General features: G+C 40.5%; 1 protein-coding gene across 10 annotated transcripts in view; it reads left to right on the forward strand.

Annotated features, from left to right (window-relative positions):
- Nucleotides 1–20,441, forward strand: part of BRD8 (bromodomain containing 8) — a 791,877-nt gene that overhangs the window by 82,555 nt on the left and 688,881 nt on the right. For all 10 annotated transcript variants that reach the window (XM_078652722.1, XM_078652724.1, XM_078652723.1 and 7 more), the window contains exons 3-6: nt 62–131; nt 594–643; nt 15,746–15,868; nt 17,596–17,676. In XM_078652722.1, coding sequence (XP_078508848.1) covers nt 62–131; nt 594–643; nt 15,746–15,868; nt 17,596–17,676 — 324 coding nt within the window. The remainder of the gene's footprint in view (nt 1–61; nt 132–593; nt 644–15,745; nt 15,869–17,595; nt 17,677–20,441) is intronic.

A 20,441-nucleotide genomic window follows, 5' to 3' on the forward strand; every position in this document is an offset into this window, starting at 1 on the left:
AAAAAAATCACATTAAACTGAAGCTGTCATGTATTGAGCTTATTTTTGCTGTTTTGTGCAGGGTCTCAGTGAGCCGGGCCATAAAGCCATTTGCAGAGCCAGGACGTCCACCTGACTGGTTCTCTCAGAAGGTAAGCTATATATGTCTGCTTTCAGACTCTGCACATGTGTGTCTCTCACTAGGGAGTTATTATATGAGCACTCGTGACTGTACTTATTCAGCACTGTTTCTACGTTTGTTTTACATTGTCTTTGGACTTTTCTCTCTGTTGTCTTCTCATTCTCTGCACTTGTCTGCTGTGTGGAGCGTTTAGTTTATTGTGGGCTCCGTTTGCTTTGTTGGTGAAATACCTTTTGCTTTCTCTGGTCTTTCCCCCTATTCAACCTCGCCTAGCTACTCTTTTGCTGTCTAAGCCCGCCATGTTGTTTTCTCTCTGTCTGAAGTGGGTTGTTCTCAGCTCTCTCAAATGGTTTTCATTTGTTTTCTCCTCTTGACTCTTTTTAGCATGTCTGGTTTCTATCTGCTTTCTATGTGTACTTTCCTTTATGTTGTGTTATTTTGTATACTCAGTCTTTCTTACCTTATTTTGCAGCACTGTGCCTCACAGTATTCTGAGCTGCTGGAAACCACAGAAACTCCAAAGTGAGTATGCCCGAATGTATAGTAGTGTTCTGAGATGCAAGTTAAATTTAAATGCACACAGACGCCTTGTTGCACAACTGAAATGGGCCCAAGTACCCTTTCAGTTCTCTATAGTTGTGTCTTTGATTTCTTTGTAATTGAATCTGTAGCTAATGTGAGCAAATCCCTAAACTATGCGGTCTACTCTAGTCAAGTGAATTGAAAGGTCAACAACCCTTAGATATATGTCATCAACATAGGACAATGCCTGGTCATCATAATCTTACAAAGGTTCTGTAACCCTTGGCTGAAAACAGCCCTGGGCTTTTCTTATACCCCTGTGGCAATCACCAGAACTGTTTAAGAACCCAGCGTACTGAATGTGATCAAGTACCTGCTTTCAGGTGCTTTGTTTTGGCAGAAAAACCCATTTGAAATGTCTAAAGTGGTTTTGTATATTTTTCGCACTATGTTCTTCATTAGTTCCGCGCTATGCGCATTTTGTACAGTGAATATACGTGTAGCTGTGTTCAAGTGTCATCAATCTAATACTAGATTATATGAATAGTCCGGTTTCCTTAGTGGAAACAAAGGATTATTCATAGGTGCAACGTTCGATTACACCATGGTATTCAAGTTGTGTGATAATCTCTCTAACTTGTTTTTAATGGGGTATTGTTCTTGAGGTTGTGGGGTTGACCTCACTGGTATAACTTGAGAAGGGAAACCGTCAACCCATCCCACATGTTTGACGTATGATGCAGGAGACAGTGCTAAAGCCCACTCTCTGGACTATGAATATTTAACTGAATCTGGGACAAGGTTGGAAAAAGCAGGGAAAATTACTGTTTCTCCCTCAGGGCAGTCCATGACAAATTTTGGTGGCCAATCCCTTTCGGCCAAGATAATGCCATAGCCGAAAGACAAGTTCTCCCAAAAGAGAACACTAATGGTGCGTGGGATATCCCTCTCCATTTGGAGTTGCATCTCGTACAATCGATGTGGGACACTCGATCTCATAGCTGACATTTCCACCTGGATATAGTCACTGAACTCTACTCTCGCCAGGCAGTCCATCAGGCTCCGGTGAAGTATTGTGAATTCTGCCAAGCTGTGTAACATGATCAGAGCCTACTCCCCACACAGAAGCAGCTTCCTCAATATCCGTGGCATAATTTACTTTAATACCAGCCATCTTCTTCTTTTTGAATTGAGAGAGACTTGAACTGTTTAGGTTTATCTTCCTTTTTTATTATGAAGTCAGAAGAGGGTTGTATCTCTTTCTTCAGTTTCAAGTGCTCGTCTGATCTGCACTCTGATCGTCCACCTCTCTCTGATTGTTTTTCGGATAACTCTTGAAAGGAACGAGATGAACGTGTATCAGTATCCTGATACGTGTCTGGCGTTTTAATATTATCACAGTGATGCTGATTGTAGCGCTTTTCAATGGCCTCCTGTTGAGGAGATATGCCCTGTGATTTAGTCTTTTCTTTGTGTTTCTTATTATCCCACTTCTTCTTAAAGGAAAAATTTGATCCCTACTTTGAGTTATCCTTTTCAGAATTTCTCTTAATTTGTGGTTTACTAGTTCGGGCTCCCAAATTATCTCTACCTATCGTTGCATAGGTTTCCTGAATTTTTGGTAACTCATGCTTGTGTTCTGTGAGTCAGGTTTGTGAGTCGTTGGCTTACCACCAATGCTGCTGCTTCCCCTTTAATATTACTTAACATTATGGCAGATACTGTGGCAAAGTTGCTAATCAGTTTCATCCCACAATCCATATCAGGTTCTGCCCCGTACTCAGTTTGGATCTGTTTAAGCACCTCTGGCAAAACAGCTAAGTGGGTGTACCAGTAGTGCTGGTATATACTGCAGCTAAGACTGTAACCCAAGGGGTGCAGTCTTCCACTGGGGGAGCCATCCCCATTGTCATACATATGGTGAGGATTTCCTCCTGTCTGAGGGAAATCTTACCCATGAAGGCATTGTTATTTTGTGGATTAATTCCAGCTGCAGCCAATTGTGGTTGTGCAACTTGAGCAGCCTTTGTAGGTTTTATTCTAATTGTTTTTATGACAAACTGTGTTAAAGATTTATATACTCCAACCAGATCTGTTTATAATGTATGTAGCTTTGGAGCTGTCAGATTATTTATTTCTGGATATGGTGTGTAACCGACTAAGACTGGCCATGTTGCTCCCTCATTGCTATGGGGCGTAAGAAAGTGCCCTATTTTTGCATGGTTTCCCTCACTTTTTGCAACACTGTTGATGTACTTTGACTGAGTATGCTCTGGGTTCCTGCAACCAGGTACCCAGGGCCCAGGTACCCAGGGCCTACATTCTTTCCCTAAAAACTGCATTAAGACAAAACCCAATTGGCACTCTTTGACCACATGTCATTGGAGTGGAGAGGTGTGGTGCAGCGGCCAGGGCAGCTGACTTCGGAGCACAGGGTTCACGATTCGATTCCCGGCACTGGCGGCAGATCAGCTCAGCACCGTGTGACTCTGGGCAATAGCTCACTTAATTTCCACGACGGCCCCCAGCGCCTTGAGACCCGTAAGAGTGAGTAGTTCACGCTTTACAAATACGGATTTACATTCCCTTGTTAATGATACCATAAGTACCAAGGGCACTGTGGCCACCCTTGGAGGCCCTGTACCTTTACACACAGACACTGCCATTGCAGGCTGTGTGTTTTGGTGCAGAACAAAGTGAAGAGTCGACATGGCACATATCCCTGTGTGCCATGCCTACAAACCACTGCCCTGGCATAGGTAAGCCACCCATCTAGCTGGGTCCACTATACCAGTGGTGAGGGTACAAGTGCATGAGCCCTGTACCCCTACAGTGTCTAAGCCAAGTCTTAGACATTATAAGTGCTGTAATAACATTAAGAGTATATGGTGCTGGTAGCTTGTCATTTCGAACTCCACAGCACCAAAATGGCTTTACTGAAAACTGAGAAGTTTGATATCAAACTTCTCAGCACATTAAACCCACACTGATGCCAGTGTGGGATTTAATGAAAAATGCACTCAGAGGGCATCTTAAAGATGCCCCCTGAAAAACAACCTAACTCTAGTGTCCTGGCTGAGTGGCTACTTGCTAGCTGACACCACCAGACATGTTTCTGGACCCCTGGGTCGAGAGCCTGCTGCTCTCAGGGGTCTGAAACCATGTACATCCTTGGACGAGGTGACAAGCCTCCTCCCCCAGGACTGGCAGGGTTCACAAAGGGTAAGCTTCAAAGGCTTGCCGGCCTTTGTGATCTACCCCAGCCCTTTGCTGCTTCCAGCAACTTGCCCTCAATTGTTCTGACCCTCACTTTGGGCGGGGAAATTGGCGGGAAAACCAAGTGAGGAAAGGAGGTGTGCCCACCTTTGCCAACCCCACCCCTCAGGTGGGAGAGGCGAGGTGAAGCGCAACTCTCAGTCCCCGCCATCTTGCAGATGGGGGACCCAGCCAACCAGAGAGAGGCATATGCCCCCCTCCCACTGGACGGTGGCATAATAGGGGGCATTTCAGACTGATTAGCAAAAGTAATCTGAAAAGTAATAACGTACCAAGCAATCTGTAATGAAACTGAAAAGTAATTTCGAAATATTGACTTACCTGTAATTCAACCAACTGCATTTGAACCTGCATTCAACTGTAAAACATTGCATAAGATTTTGCAAAGTATTATTTCACTTACCTGCACCAGGCTTGGCTTGGTTCTAGGAATAAAATAACTTAATAATATTTTGATACAAAGAAAGTGGTCTGAGTTCAGTCTTTGAGTGTGTGACATCATTTGCTGCCTGAGTGTGTACAACAAATGCTTATCAATACCCTCTGATAAAGTCATACTGATCGCCCACACTACCACAAATAGAGAGTAAGGTGCTATCTACTTTTACCTCTGCCTACGTTTGGGGTTCCACTGGACTCTGTGTAAACTATACCTTATTTTGGTTTAGTATATAAAGAGCAGGCTTCCTACAAGGGGATCTAATCTGACATTGTTGTGTGTATGTGGTGATACGTCTTCAAACTAATTTTGATGTTCTTGGTAATTTAATGGTATTTCTAGTGCTTCATAAGCTGTGTAGTTGTCAAGAACTTCATCTGGATTATATGTGTGATAAAGTCTCGATCTTGCATCTGCTGCTCGGAATGTAACCCATGAATTGAATAACTCTGTCCTATATGCTTTGTGGGCCTCAACCACAAAGGTAACGTCCTCGTTGACCATTTGTGTTACTGCATGTCTGCAGTTAGCTGGTATGTTTATTGCTCCTTCTTCGGTCATTTTAATGTGTGGAATTCAGATAGGGTACCTCTGTAGGGTGATCCTTTTACAGTTCAAGTTTGAGCATACTACAGCCAATACATCGGATTACCCACTCAGCCAAGGGGGATTTTCCATAACACCACTCACGTCTCAGATTAAGAGTTGATTCTGGGTCTTGCGGTACACAAAAGAAAACTACTCAGGTGATCCATTAAATAAGAACCCAAGAGGCGCCATGTTGCACAGGTTGCACTTTACCAAGTAAAACTGTGCATTTGTTGGACAACATAACCATCAGAACTGTGCAAGACCATCTGGATATGTTGGCCTAAGTCCTGCTAGGTCTAGAACCATTTTGCTTAGTTACTTATGCACATTCAAAAAGATTCACAAGAAATACAGAGTAAACCATGTTAATATTTATCGAAGCATTGTGATTCTTGAGCAAAATACTTGTGCTGCAATAATCGTTAGATGGAAACAGAATAATGTAATTAGCATTACGAGAATGGTGAAAAAGTCGAACAGTTCAACCATTTTACTTTTTACAGAGAATGTATGCTTGCATACAAGTACTGTAATATTTTGTACTCCTGCCTAGTGCATCCTAACATATCATGTCTAGGGTGAGTGAATCTGCCAAACCCCTGTAGGGTGATCTAACTCCCAGTTACCTGTTGGTAAGTGTCATCAAGCTGGCCGCCATGGAGAGCTGGGCATCATCCCTTGCATGAGGTAAACAGAAATCAGCTTGGCTGGAATTGCGGCATGGGTCGACCTCTCAGTGCCTGCAAAATGCTCCTCTGGTTAAACAAAGGGCTCATGTTGTATGTTTAATAACATCATCCGTACAACCATGCCGAAGCCCCAGTCAGATTGCTATTGTTTATTCTGTTGTGATAGCTTTGTTGCCGAACGGCCAAAACTAATAACATCTTGCGAGATGAACTTAGCTCTTGTACAGAATGTTCACAGTGTTTTGATAGAGTGCCTAAAAAGCGGTAGTGTAAGCAAAACAGAGTTCGAAGAATATTATCCTGCATGTGCACGCAAATGAATGTGTGTCAGGTGCCATTGTGTTTAGGGAGAAAAGGCAACTTAAAAACATGAGCATGTAAAATGGCGTTTCTTATCCAAGACTAATGTAACCACATGACAGCCTCTCTAGAAGGATATCAGAATTCAAAATGTGTTCAATACTTAAAATACGATTTTATAGGGAGACTCAGATGGAAGAAAGTAAGTCAAAGCCACTTGTAAAAAATTATTGCAGAAAAACCTAGCAGCTCCTGTGAACGTTTAAGCCAAAACATTGATCGGAGGGTAATAAGGTACTTCCTAACAGCTCCTAAGAACTGATACAGAAAGGATAGAACTTTGATCGGAGGGCGTTGATTTACTCTGCCCCATGCTGATAGTAAGCATCAATGAAGATTTGAGAAGGAATCAACACCGTCCCAGGATAAAAAAATAACATATCCATTTTAACTCAATGAATTTATTTGTTGTTAAGAAGCTCCTTTATTTGCTTTGTTCCAGGGGAATGCTAATAAAACAGTTAATAGCCTTCAATAACCTTATGTGAAAGACAATTCTCTCATACAAGTGGACATAGAATTTGCATAAGAAGACTTTAATGATCTGTTAAAACTACTTCTTTGGGCATGGTTTGGCCACGAAGGAAGATGGCCGCCTAAAGAGAGAGCTCCGCTGTGGGTCGGACCCCTGACGAGCTCTCTCCACCTACCTGAACACCAGGATCCTCCTTTTTGTGTTCCTTCGCCACCGGAATCTGTGTAGTCTGCCCTGGTGGCTTTCTCCAGCGGAATGCGGCAGTGCTTTCTGGTTTCCGGCATCACGGTGAGGTAGCCGGCTTCTCCTCAGACGCGCCTCGGGAGTTGCGCGTCACTGTAGCCGCGCCTCTTCTCAGCGCAGGCCGCGCCTCCCACTACCCCAGGGCCGCGCTTCCTACTATCGCAAGCCGCGCCTCTTCACACAACGAGGTCGCGCTTCCATGGAAACTTCAGTAGCATGACATTGTGTGACTCCTTAACGCACGGAGCTTAAAATACAGAGAGGTTTCTCCTCAGTATTACCAGCGGTGTCTTTTTAAACAATTTTTGGGCAAATGGCTAATTAACTGCCTTAGACACATGAAGGCTCCCTTCTAAGGAACATTGCATTCATCTTTATTTTTGCTCATTGACTTATTTGCGCTATGCCTTGCTGCCTTAATTCTGTTGCCTAATATGTCATTCTGTGCAGGAAGAGGTAGCTTTATCGTACCAGCCATGTGTATCACATATGTTACCTCAGGTTGTTCCTTCATAATGTCTCTACAAGCCATCTAATTTGGGAATTCTGAGTGGAATATGCTTGTATCTTCTCCTGTGATACCTTCTCATTTTTCAAAGGTGTACTTTCTGAGCTCATGTATGCCTCTGTAATTTGGGCATTGTTTTCATATACCTTTTAAAAACTTTTGCAGTTCTGATCATTTTTCAGGATAGTGCTTTGCTTATGGTGTTCTTTTGGTGCAAATTGTTCTCTATTCCTGTATTGTACCTGCTTTGAGTAACAGGACAAGATATTTCTGTGATAGCAGTACGGTGCCTTCTCATGTTGCTGAGCTCCCAGTATGCAACCTTTATAGGACATTAATTTTTTCCTTTACTTTGTCCTTTGATGCACCACTGTTTTCATCATTGCTTCATATCGTCATATTCCATCAATCCGTTTTTGTAGGCCACCTGTGCAACCGTGTGTCACGATGTCTAACAACAGGAATGGTAGCAGAACGTCTAAACAATCACTTTTCACTGAAGTGGTGAAACAACCTCCTAATTTGCCAGGGAAAAATAATGTATCCTCATCGCCTCTTCCATCCCAAGTTGTAACACCTCAGACTGACAAGTCGTTATCTGATACTATGCAACAAATCTTGCAGGAGCTTTCTGGGGTCAATCGTCGATTGGAGGGGTTAGATATCACTATGACATCTCTAGCTGCAGTAACAAAGTCAATTAGAGCAGACCTCACTACTTTTCATGCAAGGATGGACAACATTGATTCTAAAATTCTAGATATGGAGAGCCGGCTGGATACAGTTCGGAGTTCAGATCAAGACCTCCTTTTTTTGCATAGCAAAATTATTGATTTGGAAGACTGCAGCCGTAGAGACAATGTCCGTTTTTTTGGGTTTCCAGAAAATATCGAAAAGCAGGACATGAAGTTATTTCTCTATAATACTCTTCCCAATCTGACGGGTGTCTCCTTTGCTCCTCCTCTTGAGATTCAACGTGCCCACAGACTTGGTCCTCCACGTTCAGATCCTTCTGCGCGGCCAAGGCCAATTATTGCTTGTTTTCTTCGGCATGACCACACTCGACAAATTTTGTCCACGGCTCGCTCACGTGGCTCCTTTCTTTTTCAGGGCCATACCATTCATATTGCTGCAGACTTCTCGAAAGAGACGAACGAGCGACGGAAGGCATTTCTCTCCATGCGGCCTCAACTGCGTCAAATGGACATCAAATATGGATTGTTTGAACCTGCACGTTTTCGTATCACCAGGAATGGAGATTTTTATGACCCTATACTTTTACAACAATTTTTGGACAGCATCAAATCCAACGACATGGAAACTCAATCCTCTTCTTTTGACCAGCCTCCATCATTTACTTCTTCATCTCCGACCTTGCCCAAATCACACTCAAACACCTTTAGTGATTTCAGACAACGGGGTAGAGATCTCACTCGTCTGCATCGATCTCAGGATGATAAGGCTTCTACTCTGCACTCCGCCTCCACCCTTTACTGATGCACCACAGAGAGACAAGTCTCGATCTCCTCTCAAAAAGTCCTCAGATACTGGCTGAATTCTCTTTTCCGGCTCACTAGCCCTGTTCAATTATTCATTTTAATGTTTTGTTGCATTATATAATGTAGTTACTTCTGCTTCATCTCCCATATTGCATTATCCATATTAATGATACTGTGTTATTTTACGTTCACACTGGTTTTCCGCTTTGAGGTGCATTTCTTCCTCATATTGTATTGCTTATTGTATGCCCAGGTTATAGCAATTGCCTCTTACATGTCTTGCATCAGTCCTTCAGATGCTGACTTAATTCTTCTTTATTGTTCAAATATTTTTTATTGTACTTTATTTTTTTTACTCCTATGCTAAATTCAACTCCCTTTTTCCTGTTTCATGTTGCGTTCTCTACTCTGATGTTATTCTGTAAATCTATCTCACTTCTGATATATGACGTTGCTCTCTCATTCTTTCATTTTCTGTTCCTATCCTTTCTCATCATACTTTTCTTTTAGATGTTTTCTGAATATTTTATTCTTTTCTTATTCATCTATGTATTTCTATGATCTCTTGATATGGATGCTGCCTATGACATTCAACTGTTTATTTTGTTGACTTGTTGTATTATATAACATAATTACTTTTACTTCATATTTTATATTGCAGTATCTATTCTAATTTCATTGAGCAATTTCACGTTAGCAGTCTTTTTCGCTTCTACAATTTATATCTTCTTCTTATTATGCTGTTTAATGCATGTTAAGGCCATAGTAATTCACATGTTGCATTTCCTTTCTGCTTTAGTGTTCTCCTTCATTTCGAGATACTAGTATTAATCAATTTAACAATACATATATAATATCCTTAGTTATTTACAGGGTGTACTTTATATTGATATTTAATTGTTATATGTGTCGTAGGTAAACTTTGTTCCTTTCTTTCTTATTCTCCTCCTTCCTCTTGCTTTATATACTGTATCCTACAATTTTTCCTCTCTCCTTGTATTCCCTTTTTTCTTTTTCATATTCCTTATGTTATATATTATGTCTTTCTTCCTTCCAACATTTTCTGTCTTCATTTATTGCAATACTGTCTTAATCTCTTATCATAGTTATATCCTATTATAGATGTCAATATTCTTATTTCATGACTTTATATTACATAGTAGTGTGTTAAGGCTTATTATGGTTGTCAATATGTTACACTCAATGCTTTGCATTTTTTACATTTTCCATATATTCCATACTATCCTTTATTAATTTGCTTCACATTTCTTTCTTCGGATGGGGTCCTGTCCCACGGTGTTGCTTTAGTGCGCCCAGACCCGCGGTTAACAGTCTCGGTTCCTTCTTTATTTTCCTATCTTATTTTTCTCCACTTCTTCTATCTTGTCTATTCTATTTATTCGTTTCCTTCTTTATTTTCCTATTTTATTTTTCTCCATTTCTAATATCTTATTTTTTTATTTTTATTTTTTATTTCTTTCTACTTTTTCTATTCTGAATTTTTACTCTGCTTTTCTAAAACTTCTTTGCATTCCCCCCTTTTTATTTTTCTTTATTTTCCTTTTTTTTTATATATCTCTTTCTTATCAGTTTTTCAGACTTTTACACACTTTGTCTTTTGTTTTCCAGAGTAACATCTTTCTTTCTTTCTCTCCGTATACTTATTCCTTTTCTTCTTCTTTATCTTATCCTTAAATTCTTCTATTATGTCTTCTACTCATCCATTATCAGTGATTTCCTGGAATGTTCATGGTCTCACCCATTATATAAAACGAAAGAAAGTCCTTTCATATTTGCACTCTAAACGTGTGGACATTGCTTTACTGCAGGAAACACATTTGGATGATGTTGAATCTAGTAAACTCAGCAGAGATTGCGTCGGAAAAGTTATTCATAGTAGTGTTTCTAAACCAGATCCCAGCAACCCTAATCCTGTTCGTAAGTGTGGTGTAGCCATCCTTTTCCGGAAGTCACTCCCCTTCACAATTTTCAAGACATGGTCTGATCCGGAGGGTCGATATGTTTTTGTCAAACTGAAACTTGGGAATTCTTTTATTTGTCGTGGCTCTATATATGCTCCACTTGGTACCAAGAAACAATTTTTCCTTAGAATGAATCGCCTTCTCACAGAAATAAATACCTCTCAAGTCCTCATTGGAGGGGATTGGAATTTGGCTCCAGATCCTGCCCTTGACAAAACAGGCTGCCTTGATACTGTTAATGCTTCAGATAGAGCCATTTTGCGTGATATTCTCGACAACAATGGTCTTGTTGACCATTGGAGGCTTAGTCACCCACAGGATAAAGAATATACGTTCTTTTCTTCTACCCATGGCACATTTTCCCGTCTCGACTATTTCCTTCTTTCGCAAAAAGCAGTTCAGTTTGTTACAGAGTCTAGGATTTTGGAAGCAGCCATATCCGATCACTCTCCTGTTCTTATGTCTCTTGATTTGGGTCTCTCTAGTCCAGGACGCAAACCATGGAGATTGAACATAAACAAATATAAAACACCTACAGGTAAACTTCTGTTACAATCGCACCTCCAGGATTATCTTACTATTAATAAGGATTCAATTTCCTCTAAGAGAACTATCTGGGCAGCTGTTAAGGCGACCATTAGAGGTCAACTAATGCGCGATGCTGCTCTTATTAACAAGAACAACGCTGCTAAACAAGTAGATCTTGAGCAAGACATTCAACGGCTTTCTCACTCATATGTTTCGAATCCTACCCTCCAGAATCGCAAATTGTTGGAACAGGCACGAATGTCTCTTAATAGTCTTTTTACTTCTAAGGCTGAGTACGCCTTACAAAAAATGAAAGGGCGACACTATGAGCAAGGGGAAAAAGCTGGTCGGTTACTGGCTGCGCATCTGCGCCAGAGGGAGGCCGCTATGGCGATTCCAGCCATTAAATCTAGCGGTGGCGACGTGTTTACTAGACCCCAAGAAATTGTTGAAGAATTTGCTTCCTTTTATAGATCTCTTTATTCTCCAAGCACTCATATAGATAAAGTCAAAATGTCCAAATTTTGAGATACGATACATCTTCCACGACTTTCAGATGATGGTAGAGCTTTACTTGATGGTATCATTACAAAAGATGAGATTTCTTCTGCTATAACTGCCTTGCCGTACCATAAAGCTCCAGGAGACAATGGTTTTCCTCCTGAATTTTATAAATGGACTGGTCAAAATATGGTTGACACCTTACATGCCGCGTTCAAAGAGGCCGTTGAAGAATCCTCTTTCGGTTCTCTTTCTAACAAGGCAATTATAGCTGTTTTACCAAAACCTGGTAAAGATCTTTTGTTGTGTGGCAGTTATCGGCCTATATCTCTCTTGAATTCTGATATTAAAATATTAGCTAGCATTCTTGCATCGCGTCTTCGTAAAGTTTTACCTTCTTTAATTCATAATTCACAAGTAGGTTTTGTTCCAGGTCGGTCATCTCGGAACCATCTCTGTACTTTGTCTCACACTTTATGGTCAGCTAAACACCTTGCAGACGATGCATTACTTCTTTCCCTAGATGCTGAAAAAGCATTTGATCGCATTGAATGGGAATACCTTTTTACAGTCATGCAAAGGTTCGGCTCGGGTGATCAATTTATAGATAAAGTATGTCTGCTCTATGATAGCCCATTGGCTCAAGTTAATTGCGGTGGTTTTCTGTCTACCCCATTTCCAATTCGACGAGGTACTCGTCAGGGTTGTCCACTTTCCCCTCTCCTTTTCCTCCTAGCAATGGAACCTCTGGCTGCAGCAATACGTCAATCTGCTGAAGTAGTAGGTGTCCCTCTTCCAATCGGCCATTCTAAAATGTATTTATATGTAGATGACATTCTTCTTACCCTTACTGATCTTCCCCGTTCTCTTCCTACTTTCTTCCAAATTATCAACGATTTCTCTTCTTTCTCGGGTTACAAGATAAACTGGGATAAAAGTGAAGCATTACCCATGTCCATTGGTACTACGAAAGCAGCAATATCTGGATTTCCTTTTCATTGGCAAACATCCCGGCTTAAGTACTTAGGAATATTAATAAATAGAGGTTTGGATAATATGGTCGCGGATAATTTGACTCCTTTAATCACGCAAATGCAAAGAGACTTTGATAAATGGAAAGCTCTGGGATTATCTCTTTGGGGACGAGTTCAGGCGGTTAAGATGGTTACTCTACCACGGTTTCTTTATGTTCTAGGTATGCTCCCTCTCCACATTCCAATAACTACTCTTCGATCCATTGATTCCAAAATAAAACTTTTTATTTGGGGTACGGTCAAACCACGCCTTGCTTTGGCCAAATTAAAGGCTCATCAATTACATGGGGGTTTAGGTCTTCCTTCCATTGAGCATTATTCACTTGCCCTTCATCTCTCACAACTCACTTTTTTTCTGCCCAAATCTAAAGATATACCTCAATGGGTTCCACTTGAACGCCACCTTTTAGCTCCTGGTTTAGGTTTGTCCCTTCTATATGGCACGGGGACCAGTTCTTCCGATCCTAAAAACCCTATCTTGTCTGCAATGCATAAATCTTGGTAGAGAGGTCATCGTATACTTAAATCTAATTCGCGAGTTCACGTTAAAGCCCCTTTATGGCTTAATTCAGCCATTCGTATTAGTGGTCGCACTTTGTCCTGGCCTTTATGGCAAGAAGCTGGCATAAATTCTATAGATCAACTTTTTCATGCTGGAGCTTTTAAACCCTTTTCCCAACTTAGCGAGGAATTTCATCTGCCTCATACACAATCCTATAAATATACCCAACTTCAACAAGCTATCACGAAGCACTTAGGCTCTCCACCAGACTTACTCTCAGTCTCTCCTATTTTGTCTTTTGTGCAGTTATGGGGAAATCTTAAAGGTGTGACTTCTGGTCTTTACAAGACATTTCTGCATCCTCTTTTTTCACAGCCCCTCTCATTAGCTCTTCAGTTGAAATGGCAATCCCGTTTATCAGTGGTATATTCCAATACTCAATGGGATTACATTTTAGAAGGACTGCATAAGGGGTTTCGGGAAGCTCGTCTCAAATTCTGTATTTTCAAAATTATCCATGAATGGCATTGGTCTCCTGTTAAATTACACCAAGCTAAGTTGTTATTACATACTTCCTGCTGGAGATGTTCTGCTTCCGGATGTGATATTACACATATCATTTGCGAATGTCCTTGTACTAGATCCTTTTGGCTTTTTGTGAGGAAGACATTGGCTTCTACAATGTCATTACCTTTACCTTTTACACCTGCCAACATTATTTTACACGATTTTCGAGGATTCCCGAAACTTTTCAAACCGCAAATTCGTCTTCTTCATACTGCTTTGGCTACGGCAAAAATTTGTATACTACGTCATTGGAAATCCCCCTCGGCTCCTTCTCAGGAAGAGTGGTTGGTGGCAATGATGCAAACAGCTTTCCATGAAAGCACAATTTATAATTTACAAGATCAGGCTTCCATTTTTCTACAAATTTGGTCCCCTTTCCTGGAAACCACTGTGGACGATGACTCTGCTCCTACTCCTTCTTCTTCTGCACATACTGTTTCTGCTTAACTCTATTCTCTCTATGATCCCCTCCCTGTTACTTTACTATTGATGCCTTTTCTCCTTCCTTTGTTCCACTTCTCTTCTTATCTGTTCTTGGTACTCTGGTAATCTCTTCCTTTCTTTTCTTTTCCTCCTTTCTTTCTCTTCTCTTCTCCTTTCTTTTCTTTTCTTTTTTCTTTCTTTTCTTTTCTTTATCTTTTCATCTATAGTATAATTTACCTATTATTCTTCCTATTCTTACCACATATAGGATTATGAAATATATGTTAATTTTGTTTCCTCATACTTGTTATGCCTTATGTGAGTTTTCTTCTCATTTGTATTTTCTTCCATTTATCATATATTATTCTGATTCATTACTACATTTGTATTCGTATTTTCATCTGCAAATTTTAATAAAAAATTTCAACACAAAAAAAAACTACTTCTTTGAGTGACAGAATAAAGCAAAACAAATGATGAAATGTTACAAAGCACAGTTGTGGATGATTGCGAGCATTTGGAAGATTTGGTTATAACACGTGAACTCATAAAGTATATCAAGTCTGCAACATTATTGGCTCCTTAATATAGATGATTGTTTGTTTAGTCATCTTTACTGGATATGACTAAGCATATATATGTATGCGTGTATATGTGTGTATACATGTATAATATATTCGATATCTTGTTATTATATTTGGTTACTGTCCAGACAAACATATGGTGTAGTTGTACAAGGAAATCAATTCATGCTGCATAATTGTGATAAGAGTCAAAATAAATGAGATGATTGAATAGAAGAAGCATATTTTTGATAATCTCAGTTGCCTTCAGGTATAATGCCTATCTTTTTTATGCTGTATCTGCATGGGGAGTCAGAGAGAGCACCATTTAGCATGACAGTCTAACAATTATCCTGTGTAATCCTTAGTCCAACAATCTGTCTGTTTGATTAGAGATCTACTTGTTGCATACTTAGCAAGTATCAAGGTGTTTTAACTCAGACTGCCTTCGGGATTTACATTGTTCCATACTGCTTTAAGCTCATTCAGAAGAACCTCTGCCTGCAGTGAATATAACATAATGTGTGTGACTGCTAGTATAAATCAAACGGAGTCTTTCAAAAGGAATGGTGGCTAATGTGCTATAATTAACTGGATCTGATTGACACATTGATGTTTGGTGAAATTGTGGTGTTTGTATTATGTGAGGGATTGTATAGTTTTCATATTTAAGTCCTTGGATTGGTTATGGCAGTCAAGCTATTGTTGCCTACGTTTGATTTTCCCCATCTAAGCCCTTGGAGAGATGGTAGATGTGCTGTAAGTTAGCAGGCATGTTTCTTATGTGTAGTGTTTGAAGAGATGATGGAGAGTATTCTGTGTGTGACAGCTGTTTCCCCCGAGTCCTTTGCGAGCTTTCTTACTCAGTGAGAGTTTGAGTTATAGGAAGACATGTCAATGACAGGTCTGGTTCTCTTGCTAGGAGGAAGCGTGGTGAGAAGGGTGAGGTGGTGGAGACGGTGGAAGACGTCATAGTTCGCAAGCTTACTGCAGAGAGAATTGACGAACTGAAGAAGTTGATTAAAGATACACAAGAGCATTACAGGTAAGATCCAGTTCACTGGGGATCTGGGGTGACTTGATGATCCTGGTCACCAAGGTGTAGGTGTATTGCCCACTGGTAAAAAGAACACTGTTTTTGAGAAACACTCACTTCATGGTCATCAAGGTGGATGTGCAGTGGGTCACCACGTCTCAGAAACTTCTCCAGCACTCTGAAGCTTGACCATTTAGAGTGTTCTGGGTTTAGTTTAGTGCTGTTAAAGCTTGGATGGGTGTTTAGGGCTTGGTTTGCACTGTCCATGTCTCATAGCGTTCGGGATGGGGAAGTTGGGTTAAAAGTTTGTGCCAGTCCGACGCTTAAACTGCAAATGTAAAGGGTTGGGTTTGGGGATGTTCAGGTTTACAAGTTTGAGGTGTTTCCAGGCTGAATGCGTAACATTGCCAATTTTCCTAGGCTCGCTGATGAGACATAGTGGAAGACTATTCCCATTTGAAACCTGTTTAGGGCCCTAAGAGTGTTGAAGCTAGAGAGTGAAGTGTTTGCTTGTGATACACAACTAGCAGAATCTTCTGCAATACTGAAGTAGGATTAAACCCCAGAGTTTCTCAGGCTTTAAACAACACATATACCTACAATGAAAACAGGCAAACTGTACAAAGGACGAATTAAGAGCTTGTGGTACTAAACCAGGCCATCACAAGTGAAAATTGGGGATAACATGCCAACTGCTGACTAGGAATCTTTGCTGCCAAAGCACTCCAATGATTTCTTACTGGGAATCGTCCACTTCTTAAAGAGCCCCCTTTAGTGAACATCATTACTTGCATGCTCCATAGTCGGGTAAAATCACAGGATGGGATCCTGGGGTACCAGGTTGCCCAGTCTCAGTGTCCTGTGAAATTAAAAAGCTGCTGAATAATGAACACACTGGACTGACTTTCACTTGCAGAAGTGCAACTCTTCCCTATTCCCCGCATGTGAGGATACATTACCGAGGCACTCAGGCGAAAGAAGTTTGATGCCAGTTGCTATATCAGGAGAAGTTAATTTCTTATCCTATTCCTTGGTTTGCAAGGTGTACCAAGCAGTCTTTGTTGATCTGAACTTGCAGCTGGTCAGTCTACTGCACCAGTATGTACCCAAGACAAAAATAGGACTGATGTGACCTAGCACAGAGAAAAAGAGTATGCAGATTGTAGTTGCCTGGAACACCTCTTAATGTATCATTCACAAATTTGAGGTTTGCTCTTCCTCCCACTTTGACCAAGGAAATGGACAAAGACTCTTGCCTGAAGCCACTAGAGACATGATCCTTGCTGAGTTTCTAACCAATAACCGATTATTATGCACATTTAGTGCTTAGCGACCATGATTATGTACTATTTTACGTGTAGGATTGTTTAAGAGTAAGGGTTTTTTATATTCAGCTAAGGAGTTTGGAGTGTTTGGGAATTAACGACCGGCGTTTTATGGGCTACAGATGTGTTTACGATTCCGATATTTGTGAGTCTTCCCTTGACACTGAAATATTTGATTTACAGATTGACATATTCCTGGCATTAGGAACATTCCTAGTATTGAGAAATATGCTTATTCTCCGAAACGTTCATGGAACTTGCATTTTTAATTGTCATCATGTCATCATTGCTTGACACTAACATGAATTGTGGTGTGCATAATTGAGGCATGACTTGGCACAGATTAAATATGGAGTAATATGCAGAAGTTAATAAAAGCAGCCTCTAATACTTGTTCTTCTGAATTTTCAGGAAACTAAAAAAAGAAGCTGAATTGATCCAAGCTGGTCACATGGACAGCAAGCTGGAGGACCTTTGGAATGACATAGTACTGTGCGTTGTGCTTTTATTTACTCTACTATTATGATATAAATGTTGGCATGCATTGAAAGCATACAAGGTGAATGTGTGATTTGGTCTGATCCTAGCAGCTGAAATACAATTTGAGTAATCTGTGCTGTCTTAGACTCCTTGCGACCTGTGACCACAATAGCCTTCATGTTTTGCTGTATGTGACGTGCACCCTCTTAACCTCACGCTGATATTGGGATTTGTGCTCGACTAGCCTTTGAATGGTGGTTTGTGTGTGACGTGCCCTTGTTGCCTCCATGTAGTGCAGTTTGTAAGTAGTGCTCTTGTACCCTCTATGTGGTGCTCTATGTGGTGCTCTATGTGACGTTTTGCCTTGCAACCTCTGTGTCACACTATGTGCTTGTAATAATATCCATGTAGTGCTGCATGTTTGTCTTAAAAATACGAATGTTTGGACTATTCTATTAGTTAATAATTAAGGCTCCTAGTTTTCGGTTTTGTCTGATTTTTACAGATAAAGTAAAAAAATAAAAATACATTCTCTACGTATTTATTTTCACATGTGGAAAAAATTAAAAATAGTTCTTCTTTTGGGTGATTTTTAAAGCTGGTAATTATGATAGCCAGGCCAATGGCTGTGCTGACTGATGAAGAGGTTAAAAAGAGAGTAGGCTTTTTAAGCTTTTACAGCTGCCACTACAGTGCTAATCTTTTTGTAAAAGCTTTTTGCACATCAGCGATACACCTCATATGTACTAAAACACACCGGGCTTCCAAGTGTGTGTGTCCTTTTAGCTTAAATAAAAGCGGAATTATACTAATGGAAGCGTCACTTTTTCACCAAACAGAAATAAATAAGAAATAAATAAGGATAAATACAGGAGGATTTTTTTTTTTTTAATACCCCAAAAAATTCACATTAATTCTAATGTAGTATACCCAATAGAAAATAAAGGAATATGACAGTTGTCACATTTGTGAGGGATACTTCTACCTTCATATTCCTCACCACTTGAATCTCCTCGAGGCGCCAGACTGGATCTGGAAAGGTTAAATAGTTCTCCCACTGTGGTAGATGATGCTACCCCGGCAAACCGACTTTGTTTTTTTCTCTCTCATGCATTTAGACATGGATTCATAGTCCTCTCCTTTATGACTTATTTTGTTATAAAAATGTTTAATACTGATGTTCTGACAGGATGCCCCCACCCCTAAAGATAGTGTTCAGTCACTACCATTCCTGCCATAGGTAGCTATAATTAGTTTCTCTTTGCCACCTGAGGTGTGCCTGTAGTGTTTGGGTTTCCCATAAGGTTTCGGGTTGAACAATAAATGCGTCATCATGCGTCCCATGGCCATAAATTAGGGAGGAGGAAATCAAGCTGTTGGTGGCCCAGGCCGTGAGACCCACCAAACCCAAAAGTGTCCTGCTGAAGAACATCTTGATTGCTCTCCACAAGCAATTTACCTATTTTAAGTCCAGAAGAACTACCCTGTAAGTTGTTTGCAAGTGACCCCATGCAGTGTATTGTTTCTCCCATAGGAAAACATTACTGCGTTTTAGGCTCATACCTCAAATCTGACAGCTGTATTTTCTAAGTGTTTTGAAAATTGCTAACTTTAAAAGAACTCACCTAATCTCATAGATCTTGGTGTCTAAATAAATATAAAAATAGATATTCTTTTTCTAAATTGGGATCCGATTTCCTTATTGAGCGTGTGTCTCATTTATTGACTCAGTGTGTGCAACAAATGCTTAAGATTCACTCTTAATAAGCATAAGGCTGCTCAACCACACTACCACAAATAGAGCACCTTGGGATTGCTAGAGCAAGCCTCTGTCCACTAGTAAGGGATACCTCGACTCTCTGTACAGTGCACCTCATTTTGTTTAAACTATGTAGAGATACAGCTTTCTACATTGGTGGTGCAGCGTTGGGATACAAGACTTTGCATTTGCTGTACCACTCTGTTGATAAGTGATTCCACTAAAGGATCTACGGATAATTTTAGTCCCCAAAAATTTTCAGCTTTCAACTTTTTGTGATTTTTTTCCTACATTTTTATTCTGAACTGTTAGGGCTTTGTGACAAGTCCCCCAATCAAGCCTGTATTAGACATTTTAAAAGTATACTAGTTGTTTAGTTCTAGACGTCTGTTTAGAATTTTTTTGTCGATTTTCTAAAAAGGTTCCAACTAAACTAAACATGCCAGCCTCCGAGAAGATAGTTGAGGAGCTCAACCTGATTCCTTACCTGCAACTTACCTTGCAGCAGTTAAATAACCCCTGTAAGGCTTACAAAACTGCAACTGGACCTAAACCAACCAGGGCACAACTCCAGCGGTTGCTTGCTGAGTTTGATAGAGCCCAGGCAAGAGAAGAAAACACTCACAATATTGCTAGTCGAGGAAGATGAGATTGACAACCGTACTCATTGGGATAGCTCCCCTTCCATTATCCCTGAGAAAGAGGATAACAATAGGACCCTCTTCCCTACAATTGTACCTCGAGATAGGTCAGGGCCCTCCAGGCTTATAGACGAACTAGAGGATCCAGACCAGGAGCTGGAGAGACTAGCCAGAAGAGTAGCCCTTGGGGCCAAATTCCCAGACATAGTAAAAAGTCTGAGATGAGTCTAGCACCCATGAATGGTAGACGCAATAAGGTAAACAGATATAGAGAAGAAACCTTTGATCTCAAAGTCCCCAAAAGGATTGTCCCCAAATATGTTGAGTGTGATTATATCAGCAAATGGTTTCAAGCCTTTGAGAGTGCTTGCAAAATG

This window comes from Lissotriton helveticus, chromosome 7, assembly GCF_964261635.1.
Source record: "Lissotriton helveticus chromosome 7, aLisHel1.1, whole genome shotgun sequence".
Classification (NCBI taxonomy): domain Eukaryota; kingdom Metazoa; phylum Chordata; class Amphibia; order Caudata; family Salamandridae; genus Lissotriton; species Lissotriton helveticus.